The 17,377-nt window shown below is 37.4% G+C and overlaps 2 protein-coding genes across 5 annotated transcripts in view; one reads left to right on the top strand and one right to left on the bottom strand.

The window, feature by feature from the left end:
* The first annotated feature begins 8,231 nt into the window (after positions 1 to 8,231).
* Positions 8,232 to 11,250, top strand: dbx1b (developing brain homeobox 1b). The gene is made up of 4 exons (XM_016483762.1): positions 8,232 to 8,776; positions 8,964 to 9,065; positions 10,379 to 10,581; positions 10,681 to 11,250. The coding sequence occupies exons 1-4, from the start codon at positions 8,419 to 8,421 to the stop codon at positions 10,981 to 10,983; spliced, it is 966 nt and encodes a 321-aa protein (XP_016339248.1). The 5' UTR covers positions 8,232 to 8,418; the 3' UTR covers positions 10,984 to 11,250.
* A 1,449-nt stretch (positions 11,251 to 12,699) lies between these two features.
* LOC107686659 (neuron navigator 2-like) overlaps positions 12,700 to 17,377 on the bottom strand; it is a 76,672-nt gene continuing 71,994 nt past the window's right edge. For all 4 annotated transcript variants that reach the window (XM_016483741.1, XM_016483742.1, XM_016483743.1 and 1 more), the window contains 12 exons: positions 17,026 to 17,179; positions 16,463 to 16,610; positions 16,288 to 16,385; positions 16,108 to 16,203; positions 15,857 to 16,025; positions 15,498 to 15,733; positions 15,119 to 15,273; positions 14,930 to 15,001; positions 14,082 to 14,278; positions 13,802 to 13,920; positions 13,513 to 13,716; positions 12,700 to 13,425 (listed from right to left, as the gene is read on the bottom strand). In XM_016483741.1, coding sequence (XP_016339227.1) covers positions 13,330 to 13,425; positions 13,513 to 13,716; positions 13,802 to 13,920; positions 14,082 to 14,278; positions 14,930 to 15,001; positions 15,119 to 15,273; positions 15,498 to 15,733; positions 15,857 to 16,025; positions 16,108 to 16,203; positions 16,288 to 16,385; positions 16,463 to 16,610; positions 17,026 to 17,179 — 1,744 coding nt within the window. In that variant the 3' untranslated portion in view covers positions 12,700 to 13,329. The remainder of the gene's footprint in view (positions 13,426 to 13,512; positions 13,717 to 13,801; positions 13,921 to 14,081; positions 14,279 to 14,929; positions 15,002 to 15,118; positions 15,274 to 15,497; positions 15,734 to 15,856; positions 16,026 to 16,107; positions 16,204 to 16,287; positions 16,386 to 16,462; positions 16,611 to 17,025; positions 17,180 to 17,377) is intronic.

Below are 17,377 nucleotides of genomic sequence, written 5' to 3'. Positions count from 1 at the left end.
TTTGTGCGAAGCGTAAGGAGAGGCCTCCAGCGTGCCTTCTTTAAGGAAAAGAAAGACAATAAATTTGTCTTGTGAGCATTGCTACTGCTCAGTTCTTCCATGTAGCATTACACTGTGGCCAATATACAGTTTTATACTTTTCCTGGATGGTTTTGTGGGCTTCTGGGTTGATCTGATCTGCATTTTCAGCAATGCACTGCCAGAGGCTTGAATAAGTGCCAGTCTTAAAAGAGGGTCTTTAGAATGTAGAGGGGGTCAAAGGTCTCGCAGGAATGTATAGATCTTTACTGCCATCAGTCTTGACCATCAGAGTCTAGAGTGGCTGTTCACTTTATGAAGTCTCCTCAGAAAAGAAGAATTGAAGTCACTCTTTGGCCTTTTTTTCCTGTTCTTTTCTTTCTCTATACCTCCACGTTTAAAGCATTGTGCTTCTGTTGGCTTCTGTCTTCTTTCACCTATATGGAAAGTTGTTTCCGCCTCAGTTACAAAAGGTAATTGTGAGATAAAGTTTAAAATAAGAACTAAAGTCACGCTGTGAGATAGTCAAAATTACAATAAATCGCAAGAAATAAAGTCACAATTGGGAGATTAAAAGATAAATTGCAAATTTTATGATAGATCTAAGAGAAACTAAGTTAATGGGAAATTAAAAGTCAAAACTGGGAGATATAAAGTGACAAAAGAAATCAAATTGCAATTGCTAGATATAAAGTCATATTTTGAGATAAGAAGTTGCAGTTATAAGAAAAAAGTCACAATTATAAAATATAAAGATAAAGATAATTGAGTTATAAAATTACAACTGCACTGAAAAACAATTGTACTCAAAAATTGCTAGTAAATTTCAATTACCAAACAAAACATGTGTAAGGTAACACGTTAAATTATACATAGTTCAAGTAGAAACTAGAAAGAGTGAAATAGTATTTTCCTGTAAACCACGATATTCACCACATTTGGAAGGGAGAGATTAAAGTAAAATTGAGAATATATGCACAATTTATAATATATGCATCTTTAAAGATGGAAGGTAAATTATCGTCTCAAATTAGTGTAATCTTACAGTGATTGTTAATAACAAGCCAGTTCTCTGAAGTGTCTGTAATATGATTTCCTCTTGTATACCATACCAGGATGTCAGTGACGGGAGTGATTCAAGTCAAGTATGCACCTGTTGCTGCCCACATTCTCTCTCCATAAGGAATTATTTCTTGTGGAGATTAACATTCATCTGTCCTGCACACATCTCTGCACTTTCTGAAGAAGTGGCTTTAACTTTGATGTGCGCCAGAAACACGGCTTTTGGGGTACAGAAACAGCTTGTTAGCCCAGGCTTTCTTTGGGTCCGAGAGGTGGGAGGCCAATATCACGCACCTCTTCAGGAAGTGTGCGCTGAAAGCACGGAGCAGTGGGGATTCCGGCTGGATTCCACAGGACCAGCAGTGCTCCTCCACTGGCATTATCCTCTCCGGGCAGGAGATCCCGGGCCAGAGCACCCCCACTGGTACTTCCCCATGCCTTTCAACCCCACGGCCTGCAGCACACAGAGAGGAGATTAGGATTAATCTCAGGTCCGACATGCTGATATTAACACCACCTCTCCCACCCTTCACTCTCCTCCGGAAGAAGCGATACTGTCGCGTCTGTTTTTGGAAGTTGAGGGTGGTGAACACATGAAAGTCTAGGACATGGATTATGAAAATGGAGACATGTTCAAAGGTCTGGCCTTTTCCAGGAATGAGGATGGGAAATCATTCTTACACCAGCCAAAGTGGTGTCTAGTTCACAGTGAAAACTTGGAGTTGGTTTTTAAGGTGCAATGATCCAGTACCATGAATGTCTTCTTCAATGGTACTCTATATATTGATTGTGTATGTTGTTATTTGCTTTCAGCAGGAGCAGCTCCAGGTTGTCCATCAAGAAGGATCCAGGTCTCCTTTTTAAAAAAAATGCTCAACTGAACTGAGGAAGAATAAATCCAATTTTCTGGTTCACTTTTAAAATAAAAAATATATAATTTTTTTTAAATAAAAATGTATTGTCAGTCGGGGAAGATATAATTTTGCCATTTTTTAATTTAAGGGTATTTTTAATATAATTGAAGGTTTTTTTTTATAGGGCTACCTTTATTATTCTTTTTTTATTTGAATTATATAAATATACGTATTAATATGTTTTAAGTTTTCTTACTCTAATAGGTGACAAAAAGAGTTTCTTTGGGTCCATCTCCTCTGAGATGTTTCATTTTGATACATGTTTGAGGACTGAAACATCAGTTTTTATTTACATTAGTCATTGGCCAGCCACTTTATAAGGTGTCTTTTTCTTTTTGTGATGTGTAGGTACTACACAAAATAAAGCTTCTTGAATGGTTCTTTGCAGCATCTGAATTTTTGTTTGTATAGAGTTCTTGAGTTGGCTGTATGCAGTGTTGGGAAGGTTACTTTGGAAATGTAATAGATTGCAGATTATAAATTACCCTATTCAAAATGTAATAAGTAGTGTAACTATTTCAATTACTTTATTAAAGTAATGTAACTGATTAAATTTTTGATTACTTTTCTAAATTTCTAACAAATGTTTTCAATTGTTTCATTTTCAAACATTTAAACCAGGCAGCATTAACCTTACAGTAGAACTCAGCAAATTCAAACAAGAGAACTAATCAAAAGCATCACTTTACTAAACTGCTTTTAAATGGCAGGAGGCATTGTACACATCAAAAACAGGCAAAGCAACAAATTAATATTATTCAACATATCCTAGCTTTTTGCAAAAAAGATTCAGATGTAACCCCCTTTGTAAAATCATTAACTTTAACTGTAATTTAATTACACATTTTTTCTCAGTAACTGTAATGGATTACAGTTACATTTATTTTATAACAAAATTACATAACACCGTTACTCCTCAACACTGTCTGTATGGTTCTTTGGAGATTATAAGTGTTACTTACTATAATAATGTCACAATATTATTTTTATATATACATAAACATATTGGTTTCTGGGTTATTTCAAGAGGATAAAAAGTTTGTGGTCTTTGTGGAACTAGTTCTCCTTTGGCAATAGAGTGGAGCTTTTTTTGTTGTTCATGAACATTTTTTAAATGATTATTACAATTTTGTGTTTTAGAAAGTAAATTATAATCCAAAGAATACATAATTACAGTTCAAATGAGCATTCAACAAAAGAGAGATTAAAAAACCTGAAACGTAACAGAGTCCACAACAAAATCCCATTCAAAACCGCCACCGTGTGAGAGTGCACGTCATTTAAGGCGAATTACACCACCGTAGTACTTTTGCTTTGTTGTCCGACTCGACATATTGCTCCTGCAGTGGGAAAAAAGCTAAATGTCAGCGTCTAACGTCTTCTCACCCTTACCCCTGTTTGCTTATCCCTGTGAGAAAACCCACTCCTTCACAATGTACACGTTTATTTCGCACATTTGCGTACATTTTCCCCTTTTAAGGCCTGACCAGGGAGAAGCGCAGGAATAGGACCTGCGCACACACACACACAGCCAGGCCTTGAAAAGGCAAAAGTTCTTTGCTGTTATGCAAATATAGCAATCTGTAAATGGTCGAGTGAGAGTTATATTTGAATTAAATGAGGCTTTGCCTTTTCATAACGCTGAATTGCAAGCCAAAGTCTCAATACAGAATCCCCACGCCAAGGCCATGCATATTATGCATTTGACGAAATGTGAACTGACACAAATACCGTGGCTCACTTTCAATCCGATTACTCGGCTAAACCACATCAATACCAGCCAGCCAACGGGCGCTGGCGTCCCCCATTCAAGTGGCCAGCGAACAACCCCAGCTCCTCCTCAGTACACAAGCGCCTCAGCTACGTCTGCTTTGCCCCATGTTCAACTTATCAGGCGTACTCAATAGGAGCCTTTCGACAAGGTTCTCTCCCCTGCTCTCTGAGTTCAGGTCTAAAACAAAGCTAAAGATTGTGCTAATGGGCTCAAACTCTCAACACCACCCTACAGCCCCATACAAGCATTTAGCTTTAAATAGGGAGTCCTCCCTCCAAGCACTGAATTTTTTTGTTGTTTGTGTCCCATTTTAAGCTCATTGAGTGGCTTTTTCTATTATGAGCGTCAGCAAGAAAAATGGCACAGGTTAGCATGACCACGGGTCATTTTATTTGCAGCAGTGATTGCTTGTTAGCAACAAGCCCTTAATTTAAAGTGGTCTTGACAACCACGAGGATTGTTCCTTTTTTCAGGCTGCGTAGCAACGCTTGGGCTTCCCCAGAAACACAATTTAACTAGAGCCATTTACAAGCTTTATTTCAAAACAACCTGACAGGTGCTGAGGAGTCTGAAGAGATTTGCCGTAACTGTGAAACTTTATGAGATTAAAATGAGAAGAAAATACATTTTTCACGTTGATGTGGCCTGAGCTCCCATGACCAATTTAAATCTAATGAACAGATTCTGTGAGATTTTTTTAAATCTCAAAAGCTTGTTGTTTTCTTTTAAATGCATATGGTGAATTAGCTATTGATGGGTATTGTATTGTAATGTATTTAAACGAAGTCTTATCTTTAAAAGAACAGAGGATGAGAAATATATTATCCATGGGAAATTGATTTTAATTTTGCATCCTAATTATCTAAGAAAATCAACAAAAACTGAAATACACACAAACCCACCCATAATTTTAAACATTTTAATCATGCTTGTGTTTCTATCAAAGCATTTAATGACTACTATGCAATGATGATATCTTCTAAAATGTAAGTCTTAAATTAAGGAAATGGAAAAAAGTTTACATTTAAATTTAAAATAGGCATACACATCATGTATTGAGCATATAAAGATTGATTGCTCAATTTACAATGGTTAATCGTGGGATATAAAAAGCCAAACATATATCACAAACCTACAAAAGCTAAATTTATTCCCTAATTATTTGAAGTGATCCTTATTTTGCTAGGTTGTACTCTCTTATAATCTATAGATCAAGTCTAATTTTCACAGCTGTTTTCAAGAATTTTTTTTCTGTCACCTTTTCACCTCTGTCACCTCAATAGTTTCTGATTTTTCAAATACACTTTTTTAGGGTTTTTGGCAACCTGAACGATCAAAAGTAACATTATAGCTAAACATTACTGAACGTGCGCCTCCTAACAGCCTCGTTTTCATTCGCGATGATATATATATATATATATATATATATATATATATAACCTATGTCGTCTAACTAATTTATAGTGTAGTTAAAGTATGTAATTAATAATCATTTAACCAAAACATGCTTCAAAGCCAAATTACAACCTAACACTGGTCTTCAAGTTACCGGACAAATGTTTCTCCATTTGGTGATTTGTGAGGCTGCAGAGACGTGTTGCGCAAAAGCTGTCTGAACAGAACAGGTGTTTTGTCTGACGCAAATCAACACGCTTTGTTCTGCAGTCTTATGTTTGCTCCGGCGTTATGTTTAATGCAGAGTTAATATCAATTTAATGCTTGTCAATGCTTTTCTGTATTTTGGGTCTTGGTTAATCTCCTCAGTTTTCTGCCGTCCTCGGATCTACAGAAACAGATGCTGGGTCTGTCTAAAAGGGGTTTGCACGAAGGGCGGCTTAAGGTGATAAAACCAGACTCAAATGCAGTGTTAAAATGTTACTTAAAAATATTAATTCAATTAAAAAAGTCTAATCATAATTTGCATTGGGTTATTATTACTCTGTAAAAAGTTCCATAAATAATGAAATTAGCAAAAGAAAAAAGTGACAAAACAGGCATTATGAGATTTTAGTGGCTTAATATTTTTCTGTTCCTGACTGGTCTACATGTAATTTAATTGAATAGTATTATTGTAGCCTACCAACATATTTGAACTATTATAATTGTTTTTATCTTCCCCCATACATTATAATGAGTAGCCTACTTTCTATAAACAAAAACATAAATTTCAATAATATTATAAAAGTACTGAGTTTTACTGCCAAGTTTTTCGTTTTCTGTTAAAATTACTGTTTTTAAAGTGCTTTAATCATTGCATTGCCATTTCACTTAAGTTGCTTATAGAGACCAAAACTACAGAATGCGGATAATAAAATGATGCCAAATCATTATCGGTTTATGCCGTTGAGCTCACCAAGGAGAATGGCCTCAGCACAGCCTGTAATGCAAAAGCGTTAATGTGTGTCCGGAGGAGGGAAGGCACATTTATGTGGATATAATATCTTAGAAATGTGTCTTTAATGGGTTTAATTCAGCGCCCGACCAGCTGCACTCACTCTAATTGGTAAAGAGAAAACAATCATGCCATGGCTTGAAAAGCAAGCAGAAATTAGTTTCGGTCACCAAAGCTAAGCTATATTTCCTGCAAACCATCTGCTTGATAGGTACAATAGAGGGATTTTCAAGTGCAAGAGAAAGAATAAAGTGCTTTGAACGTGCAGAAGTCCTTTTGGGTTTTCTGAAGGTGATGAGGTGTCTTAATACGACTGCCCCGGGCGGTGCTAAAAACAACTGATGAAAATCTAACGGTCGTATTATTTGGTAAAACTGGAATAATTACATGCTAATCACTTGTGGGTCTGTTATTGGCGTGTTGATAGATTTTAATACTTGTTTAAGCTGCAGCAAAAGCTGTCAACAAAAATGTTGCATTCAATGGAGAAATTATCACTAATGTGATTCAAGATAGATTGATTAGTAGCTTGATAATAAAGCTACAACTACTATTTTAAGTTCTGGTTGTGTTGGCCAAAGTAAAAAAGCTAGGGATATCTACTGGGCCGTAATGAGGGAATTACAGCTGTCCCAAAATTACTTGCGCGATGCCCCCAACAGAGACTTCTCTGCTTTTACTAAGATGGTTGCTAAGACTTCTTAAGATGGACTAAGACGGCTGTCAAGCTGATATCGTTTAAAAAAGTTCTGAAATATTGTCTAAAGAGCCAGTATCACAATCCATTTGTGCGAAAGAGCAACGCCGGGCGCATAATTTCATGGAGATTTACTCGCCGTGTCATCGCCCAGGGCTCACGCGGACTGTCTTCCCCTCGCCTTTTTTCTGTCCAAATCAAAGCGCACGAGTTGACTCCGCGGAGATAAATGTGAAGGTAGCTGCAAGAAAATGAATGGACAGTGGGACAAATCCTGACAGAGCAGCGGTCAAACGCCATTAGTCACAGGTCTTAGCCCACAGGCTTAGGGATTCACCTCTTTTGGTGCATCTGACAGAAGAGAGCGTCTGTCCCAATAAAAGCCTCCAAGGAGAAATCCTTTTGTTCGCACTTTTTCTCGTTTTATAAGATATTTTATCAGTAGGCGTTGGCCATTTTCCCCCTGCGGTTTAGCAGCAAAACTTGAAAGGTTGTGCTTTGCCATAGCACATTAAACCTTATCCACGTGTGGCGCAGCATGTTCTCTGACCCAGCTCCTCACACAATGAAATTCCTCTTTTTTATTATCTGTAACTCAATGGAAGAAAATGTGTGTGACCTGTGTAGCCTAATTCAGTCAACCATGGAGGAAAGAAATGTTGTCTAGAATTGTTATGCCGGATCTATCTATCTATCTATCTATCTATCTATGAGCAGAAAAGAGAGGTTGGCAACTACTACACTGAAAAAAAATTGTATTTAGTAGTATTTTCTTATATGTAGTCCAATATTCTTTGTTTTATTTACAACTTCGAAAAAATAATTTGACAGTGTAGCTATCCTGCGTTAGCATTTTTATTAATTTATTTTACAAACACTGGACAGTATAGCCGTAAAATAGGCTATACCGTAAAATGTCTTCATCTGTAACCTTTTTGTCATTACTACACGTATTTTCAGAGAATTTTTCAGTGATAGTTGAAATTAAATTGGTTGAATAACGTTAGTAGCCTAATTAGGCCTAACTTAACAGGTTAACCCAGCACTATTGTACTTCAAAGTTTGCAGTTAAAATGATTATCCCCCCCTTTTCATTATATTGGTTATTTTTAGAGCCTGGTTTTCCTTTAATTTATTATGTTTCAAAGATGTAATATAAAAAATAAATTGCGTTTCGTAGGCAAAGCAGAAAGTGTTTTTATTGCAATATAAGTAACGGCAAGACTATGATGATGATCAACTAGACTCCAAGGGTTTTTTTTTCCCTAAAAGTCCGTTGTCTGCGGTTTGCTTGTGGTGACAGATTTCTTCTGTCCAATCAGGACGCGCCGCCTCTAGAGTAAACGGAACTCACGTGGAGAATTTGGTTGAACTTCATTGTTAGAGCTGTCACCCATGAAAAGGCTTCTCCAGCGGTCCACTATAAAACCCCTGGAAAAGAGAGGGACGGGCAAGAACTCCTTCATTCTGCCCTTTTGGACTCTAATCTACGCAAGACTCTGCAGTGAGAGAGTTGCAGGACGTGAATTCCTCGCTGTCATTTTCAACAAAAAACGGTGCAATGATGTTGCCAAGTGTTATTGCGCCACCTGCTATGTATCCAAACTTTCTGCGGCCCTCGGCGGCTCTTTCCTGGCCTCCCACTTTACAGTCGGCGTTCACCACGCACTCGAGTTTCCTGGTGGAGGACCTGTTGCGCATCAGCAGACCTGCCGCCTTCATGCACAGGAGCATCCCGTCTCCAAGCGCATCTCCTCCGGCCACAGGAGCCACAACTCTGAACAACTCCTCCGCAGTCCACGTCGCCATGTCTACATCTTTGCCAAAAAGATCAAGCTCTCCACAAACATCAATTTCAAACGATCCAAATTACTTGAAGTTTGGAGTGAATGCGATTCTCGCGTCAACAACACGAAACGGTAGGTTTCTCTTATGTTTATAAACTAGCAACTTTATACTGCTGATAAAGCATCAAAAAGAGTAACTGTCTTGAATGTTTTGTTTAAAATACGCTCATTAAGAACTTAGCGACATTTATGTTGTAAACGCATATGTCACATTCAACTTGTACATTTCATTTAAAGTCCGCTTTATTTTGTGTCATAGCTTCACCACCACCTTCAGTGCAAGGGATGAATGCGAAAACATTCCCGTTCCCATGTTTTGACGGCTCATTCCACCCATTCATCAGAGCATCATATTTCCCAGGTGGGTTCCTAAAAAAAATCGCTGTGTCATTTCTTAATTCGGTCAAACTGATGGGCCTTCAGAATCTGCTTCCAATGCTGGAATTTGTAGGACATTGTGGAATCAGTCTCGCTAATTTGATGCCCTATTTAGCAAACGCAGTGACTGCTGACATTTTGCACCGCTTCCCCTAATCCACAAATTAGCCGGAATTGTCATGGTCCCAATTTAAGGCGGGTCCGCTCTCACAAGCAAACTGTTGGCGTCTCTTCATCGCTGCCTTTTCCCACCGAGCCAGTGTACTTAGTTACTGATTGGCAACAATGCTTTCAGCACCATGACCAATTGGTCAGCTCCCTCTGGGCAGCCACACACAGACCCGTCGTTGACTTAAGCATGCTGCTGATAGGCATTTACCAGTCATGGACTAATTCCCCTATTAGCTTCTATTCAGTGTTTCAATATTCTCACAAGACCACATAGAGTGTGGGGAGTCTTCACGGGAAGTCCAAGCAAAAGTTTTGGTCTCATGTAGCAGCATGAAAATTGCTTAACAGGGTGTAGTAGTCTTAATTAGGCTACTGTGTTCACTAGTAGCAATATAAATGGATTATAACAGTTTCTTAAAATTTACTCTAAACAGAGTAATGATTTCGAAAACTATATTTGTATATTGGTTAAAGCTAAGTATACCTCAGATAAAACCAATAAAAGTGGGTCTATTTTGCGTTAAGCTTCATGTCCATCAATCCAATGAATGCGGGCTACAAACAGCCTTGTGGATCGTGCACTCATTCAGACCGACGATAATAGACTGATTCTTTTCACTGCGGTGTGAATACGTCAACAAAACAACTTCAGCAGTATGAATGGCTTTTCGTGTCCATTTAATGAAAATATTTGGGGGCAAACATAGTCCCCCGCCATCAGTATTCTCAAAATGTCCCTGGCATGCCGTTGTGTTTAGTTTTTAAGTGTAAATCTCTTTTGTGGCCGTAATATATGGCTTTAGTGGCCTGTCCTAAGCCTTTTTCGGTCAGTTCATTACTACACAATTACCGTCCACGCTTCATTAGCACCTCTATCTTTCACTGGAGCGCTCTGAATGACTGCTCGCCCTTGTTACCATACCAATGCTTTTGGGAACCAAGCAATGTGCTAATTAGCTTCCTCGTTCCATATCACTCAAACGGTTGTTAAAAAAAAAAAAAACATTAAAGCCCAACTTTCGTTCCAAGCCCAAAGACTACTTCCTGTTCTTAGAAAAGACTCGTATTAGCTTATTTTGAGAGAAACACTGTTTTTAAAAGAGTTTGTTTGGTTGTTTCCTATAGCATCGTCTTCAGCAGTGCCTATTCCCGGAACTTTCGCATGGCCACTCACGGCTCGAGGGAAGCCGAGGAGAGGAATGCTTCGACGGGCCGTCTTCTCTGACGTGCAGCGAAAAGCGTTGGAGAAGATGTTTCAGAAACAGAAGTACATCAGCAAACCAGACAGAAAGAAACTGGCGACGAAACTTGGCCTTAAAGACTCTCAGGTAAGCTGATGTTGTCCACAAACATATTTTTGTATCGTACCTTTGTGGGTGTCTGAGGTTAACTGGTGTGCTCATGTCTTGCGAACTCTTTCTCATCAGGTTAAAATTTGGTTCCAAAACCGAAGAATGAAATGGCGCAATTCCAAAGAAAGAGAGCTTCTGTCGTCAGGAGGTTGCAGAGAACAAACATTACCGACGAAAATGAACCCTAATCCTGACCTGAGCGACGTTGGAAAAAAGTTTGAAACTGACGCGGCTCTGGGAGAAAGCCCGCACGCGCCTTTCTGTCAGCCGCGCGGGGATCACGAGCTCAACGTAGATTTACATTTCACTTCGCCTTCTATCTCCAGCAAGCACTCAGACTTCTCAGAATCAGAGGACGAGGAAATAACCGTGTCATAATCATTAAGCAGACTGTGCTAATTTTTAATGACTTATGTTTATACAAAACTGGAGGAAAACTTTCAGAAAAGTGGTCTTGTTTGACACGGTAGTTGTGTGAACTTCATAGGAAACCTTTCAGTTTAAGAGAGAACGTCGTAACCGCTGCGTTTTTGGCAGCTTGTATAGTGTTTTGTATGAATATTTTGTATGGAGCTTTTATACCAAGATTATTATAATCTTTCTTAATGATTTGGGATACTTTGTCTATCATCTTAAATACGTAGAATGCACATTTCTAACTTAAAAGTCTTATATTATTTTGTATACTGAGATTTTTTTTTTTTTTTTTGTAAAAAATGTATATACATGTGAAAAAATATTTTTACAAATTAAAAATCCAAAGCAAAATACCAAAATGTTCGTTTTTGTCTGCCTTGAAATGAACATTTATGCATGGTCAGATACAACAGGCTGTATATGATTTTTTACCAAATTAAAATTATGCAAAATTTTCTTCACCTAAAAGCAATATTTGCATCCATTTTGACAAACTACTTAAGTTAAAACATTTAAAAATGGATCAGATTTATTATTAATATTATAACATTATATAATATTATCAGACCTGCCAATAATCAATGGCAATAATAATCATGGATCAATGAAACAATGTCACTACTTGCTCACTCCTTCCACAGCTACTGAAAAAAACACAACTGTTGACAGTTTGCCACTGAGTAACTGACAAGACTCAGTTGGAGAGGAAAATAATCAAATGTATGCCAAAAGGGTCACATGCAATCACTAAGTCGACTTGACACTGAAAAAGATCATTAAACATCAACAACAACTTTACATAAAACAATTCCCCTTAAAGACTACACAAACAAATAAAACATGAGGCAAATATTTACAATATATTACAACTGAAAATATACACAAACTCAATCAAAATTCAGTCTTTTGTTTTCTAAAATTATCATCAATTTATGGGAAAGTAGACACTATTTGCTTTTTTTATTATTATTAATTATAAACTCATTGAATTGTTTTCCACACAAAAGTTTTCATGTGTTGAAGAAAAAAATCTTGGCCGTACTTAAAGCACAGCAAATTATTTGGTGAGATCTAACAGAAAAAACTAAATTAAGAAATACTGCATAAGGTCTTCTATTAAAACATGTTCTAGAAAATCATTTTAAAAGGAACCTTTGAAAAAATAACTTTTTCTAGTTAAATGCAATCTTTCAAATAAAACATCTCTCAGTAATCTATTTGGACTTTATGCAAACGTTTGCCACATTAGACACACTAACCCTCGATATTCAGACTAAAGCACATCACACAGATCCTTGTGCCAAATCATTTTGAATGCATAACTACCCCAAGATCTTCAGTATAGACCTTAATGATTCACAGAAGGTTCTTTCTCCCCTTAACATACTCTCACACTGAACAAAGCAGACTCATTTTATGCAGCTGTCCTTGTAGACTGATACAAATCTATAAGAAGTGTAGTAAGTTTTGGTTTCAAGTCTTCCTGATATCAACAGTATTGCAATAATGCCACTATATTGTCCGTAATAGTTTTTATTCATTGAGATTGTTTGGTGAAACCTTTTCTGTTATTGACTCAAATTTTACCAGATTCTGTTGTGATGAAGTTAAATATTCTTTGAATGTAACAATATTGCAGAGAGAATATTGTACAAGATAAAGAGGCACAAACTATGCTCCTGGCACAAAATTTGCTTTAATATTATCGATACTTTTCCAAACAGATCTTTATGTTATGCAAGTGTTACCAAAACACTTTTTTGTTGGTGAAAAGCAACCACAATACAGTTCATATTTAACTATATCTCTGTTAGGTCCCACAGATAGTGCACCATTGGAAGGCTATAATGTCCTTGCATTATTTGCATTTGTATAAAGTTACAGATCTTTAAGACATAAGCTAGCCTGTCTCAACAAGTCTTGAAAGGCATTATTATAAAGTTCAGCACCAAAGTTGTTCACTAGTACATAAAAGTCACCCAACATTAGATACTATTTAGAAAGTTGAATATATGACTGAAAATAAACATGAATTAGCAACAGTCATGGAGTTGCTACATCTCAACTAGGTTTATCTCCTTTTTGAACACATTTATACCACCATCTAGTGTCCATTTCAGGAAATGACGATCTTTGATGAATATTAAACTTTTTGAACATGTTTTTTCTTGCATTTCAGGTGATGATTAGGCTGTGATGTGACTTACTGAGCAATAATAATTTTTTTAAGGGTTTCCAGCACCCTGTTTTACAGGTTACCAGCACCTTGTAGATTCATATAAAAGACGAATCTGATATTAAAAAGTCTCAGAAGAGTTCAGCGTGTCTGCTGGTGGAATCACTGTCGTAGCTCTCTGTCCCTGCGCAGTGAGTTGTCTCCTTCAACCTCATTAACATATTCATCTGTGGTAATAGGAACAGGATATTACATGGTAAATCTTCATAAGTAAGAACTATGAAGATACAATTTAAATACTTTATATAACTTACGAGTGGGTCTTCTTCTGGTTTTCCCTGAGCAGGCTGCTTGCCTGGACTGCCCTCCTGAGATATATTGTACCCTTCGAACCCTACGTCCTCTGGCCGAAGTCGCAGCAGGGAATGCCACTCGTGTTGCTGTGGACTTGCCACCCAAGGGAAGCTCTCCATCACCCACTTCGCCGGGTCCTCCCATGCTGCCTTACGCCCATACATCTGCAGAACAAACAGACAATTATTTGTTTGTTTGCTTTAGCATCCCAATATTGTAATGATAGACATATGATGGAAGGCACCTTACCTGCAGCCCTTCTCTGACAGCCTCCAGCATGTAGGGGATGATGGAGTAGTTCCACAGATCGGTGAACCACACTCTTGAGCCTTCAACATCCATTGGGCAGGACAAAAAGAGTCGAGGTCCTGTGGTGGACAAAAGATGTTTTACATGAATCAATATATTAAGCCAGTTAGTTTCATACATAAGAAAAGAGTGATTTATTTATATGAAACAACATTAGAAAGAGTCGAAAAATTCTAAGGTAGGCATATGGGTGATTGTGATTGGCTGTTTCCACACTCACCAATTGTGACATCAGAAGAACTATGTGTTTCCAGGAAGCGGTTGAGATGATGCCAAACACATGGGATCCACTCAATAATCTTAACTAGCTCGCCGTTCCTCACACGACTGCTGATCTCGGTTTCTAGAAGCCTCCGTCGCAGGTACCGACCCAGAAAACCTTTCAGCGGCTCCATATGATTGGCACACAAAACCCATCTGAAATAAGAGACCAAGTACAAGACTGGATCCACCTTTACCCATGTATTATGAGCTTGAGCAAAATAAGTGTTGAGAAATGCTTGCAGGACCTCTTGTGGAGAGTTGAGGTATAGCAATTAGCTATCCCAAATTATATATGCTATATAATACACAGAAAAATTAAATTGTATAAATTATATATATATTATATGTATATATATACATATATATTTTTTAAACTTGTGAGCGTAGAATGATTTCTAAAGGATCATGTGACACTGAAAACTGAAGTAATGGCTGCTAAATATATTTAGCTTTGACATCACATGAAAAATTCAGTACAAAATATAGTAAAATACAAAAATATAGTACAATAGAGAACACTTCTTTTAAATTGTAGTAATATTTCAACATGACTGTTTTTACTGTATTCTTATCAGATATATGCAGCCTATATTTGCTATATAAAACAAACATATGTATATAGCATAAACATATATATTATATATATATATATATATATATATATATAATGATGTATGTATTAAATAAAGAAAACAATTTTAATAATAGTAATATTAAAATATTAATTAATTAAATATAAATATTATCAAAAATATTACAAATATGACAAAATAGTAGTAAATTAAAATCTGAATGAGATGATACCTGAAATTATGATGAAGCTGTAGATTTGGAGTGGGTGATGGGGTTTGATTCATGGTTCCAATGATGTAAGGACTGTAGAAAATAATACAATTAAACAATTTAATCTACCATGAAACATGAAAATGTAAACAAAAAAACTGCATTTTCACAGTTAAAATCATTGCCATAATGATGTGTTGTGTTGCTCACCACTGGTGGTTCTTGCAGTTGAGCAGGCCGTTGAAAATCTCGGCCAGTGAGGTGACATGGTCAAGGTTATCTAGTATAAGCACCACAGGTATGTCAACAGCATGTACATTGGTTTTACACTGGTCTGCCAGGTTGGACAAGTACTGCTTCAGCTCCTGTATAAACCACACTGTGCATTATTACCTGAACCTTCAAATTTGCAACATGCTGAAAGAAAAACCTTGGAGTTTTGTAACACTAAAAGTGTTCAGAATCTATTAAATTGCTGAATAAATCAGCTGCCTACAATTTCTCACTGTTTACAAAGAAAATTATTAAGTGAATAGGATATAAACCTGTCATTAAATTTTGTATTATTTATTCAATCAGATTAACTGACCTTAGTAGTTTTGTTATCAACATTGAAAGTGGCGATTGCTTGATGTTCCAGCTGTTTTCCCTCTTTTAGGACCAAGTACTCGGCCAGTCTGCTGGCTAGAAAGCTCTTCCCTGTGCCAGAAGGCCCTGAAAAGATGATTCGTCTGTGCTCCTCCAGCTGAGAGATGTATCGCTGCAGAACTGGCTTCGGAATTAGCGTCTCGAACGCCAAACTGTCCTCACTATTGACAGACAAGTCTGCAGATGGAGAGACAAGGCTTCAGTCATGAGGAAACTGTCAGAGACCTGTCGTCAATGTATTTCAATGGTGTGGTGTCATGTTTTCAAAACTAGTTGCTTCTAAAAGAGCAACAGTCGTACCTTTCAACTTGACAGAGATGGTGTCGCTTTCTCCCACAAGATAACCGCATGGCAGAAGTTCTGGTGTATCTGCATCACTGGTGCGATAGATGTCTGCAATGCTGTACTCCATCACACTGTCAGTGTTCAGACCCAACTGCGTGACAGGATCTACGTAGATGATATATTCCTGTTGGAGTGACAGGAACGTGTTTTTTTCATAAGATTTCGGCTTAAAGGTCTCTAAACTCTAAGTAAAAGAGTTTTTGTACCTTAAAGAGTCGTCTGACTACACCATCTAGGACATCCCATTTGGTATTTCCACTGACACCAATGCAGCCCAGCAAGAACTGAGAAGGTCTGCACTCCTGCCAAAAGCAGTACAAAGAAGTGTTTGAAGTGACACTGATGAGATCATTGAGTTATTTTTGCTGAAATGTCTTGAGTTGTACCTCTTTCCACTCTGGATCTTTCTCCAGACTGACCACAACCTTCGCATGCTGTCCCTCTTTCCAGGAACTTCCATCTCCACTGTCTTCTAGCAACATATCTATAATTCAACAGAGAATTTCAATAACTTACAATGCCACAAAAATATAATTTTTGAAGTTAAGAAGTCTTTTCTACCTAAGCTGGTGGATTCTGTGAGGCTGAGTTGAGAAGAAAGGCCCACAGAAGAAGGGGAGATGGACATCTGAGAAGGAGCTCTCCTACCACTGCCTCGGCTCTCCAACTTTAATCTGTCATTCTCCACTTTCAGCCTCTCAATCTCAATCTGTTAGGATAAAATGGATTTTATGACAGAATTAAGTAACAAAATTGGCCTCCATGTCAAACATATTGAATGATTAAGTTTGAGTATAAGCATGTACTGTATTAAAGGGTTATTTTTGTTTTCTTTGCGCACAAAAAGTATTATCGTAGCTTCATAACATTACAGTTGAAGCACTGATGTCACATGGACTATTTTAACGATATCCTTACTGCCTTGAATGTGGTAGTTCCCTTTCTGTCTATGCAGGGTCAGAGAGCTCTCAGATTTCATCGAAAATATCTTAATTTGTGTTCTGATGATGAACAAAGGTCTTACGGGTTTGGAACGACATGAGGGTGAGTAATTAATGACAGAATTTTCATTTTTGGGTGAACTGTCCCTTTAAACATATTGTCTCGTCAAAGCAGATGCTCACATGCATGCGGTTCATGGATTCTCGTAGTTGGTCCAATTGGTGGGCAGAGCTGAGAGCCTCCAATCTGATGTCTGTGAGTTTCATTTCTTTATCACGCAGTTCACTGCGCAACTGCATGACTGTTTCAGCCTCGCTGTCCGTACACTCTGAAATCCTGTGACAAACACATACGTAATATCAAACAGAAAACAAAACAAACAAGATTAATTTAAAACACATCAGCGGGAAAAACAAAACAAAAATGAAAACAATGCAAACAAATAAGAAAACAGTATAACAAAACAAAGATAAAAAAACAAAGCAAAATCTAAACAAACAAACAAAAAACACTTAAATACCAAACAAACAATGC

Source organism: Sinocyclocheilus anshuiensis, unplaced genomic scaffold (genome assembly GCF_001515605.1).
Source record: "Sinocyclocheilus anshuiensis isolate Anshui unplaced genomic scaffold, SAMN03320099.WGS_v1.1 scaffold1102, whole genome shotgun sequence".
In the NCBI taxonomy this organism is placed as follows: domain Eukaryota; kingdom Metazoa; phylum Chordata; class Actinopteri; order Cypriniformes; family Cyprinidae; genus Sinocyclocheilus; species Sinocyclocheilus anshuiensis.
This window is presented reverse-complemented; position numbering and strand designations above follow the sequence as displayed.

Coding starts and splice junctions, on each gene's coding strand:
- dbx1b (XM_016483762.1), top strand. CDS start 8,419: ATGATGTTGCCAAGTGTTATTGCGCCACCTGCTATGTATCCAAACTTT. Junction 8,777..8,963: donor CGCGTCAACAACACGAAACG/GTAGGTTTCTCT, acceptor TTTGTGTCATAG/CTTCACCACCACCTTCAGTG. Junction 9,066..10,378: donor CAGAGCATCATATTTCCCAG/GTGGGTTCCTAA, acceptor TGTTTCCTATAG/CATCGTCTTCAGCAGTGCCT.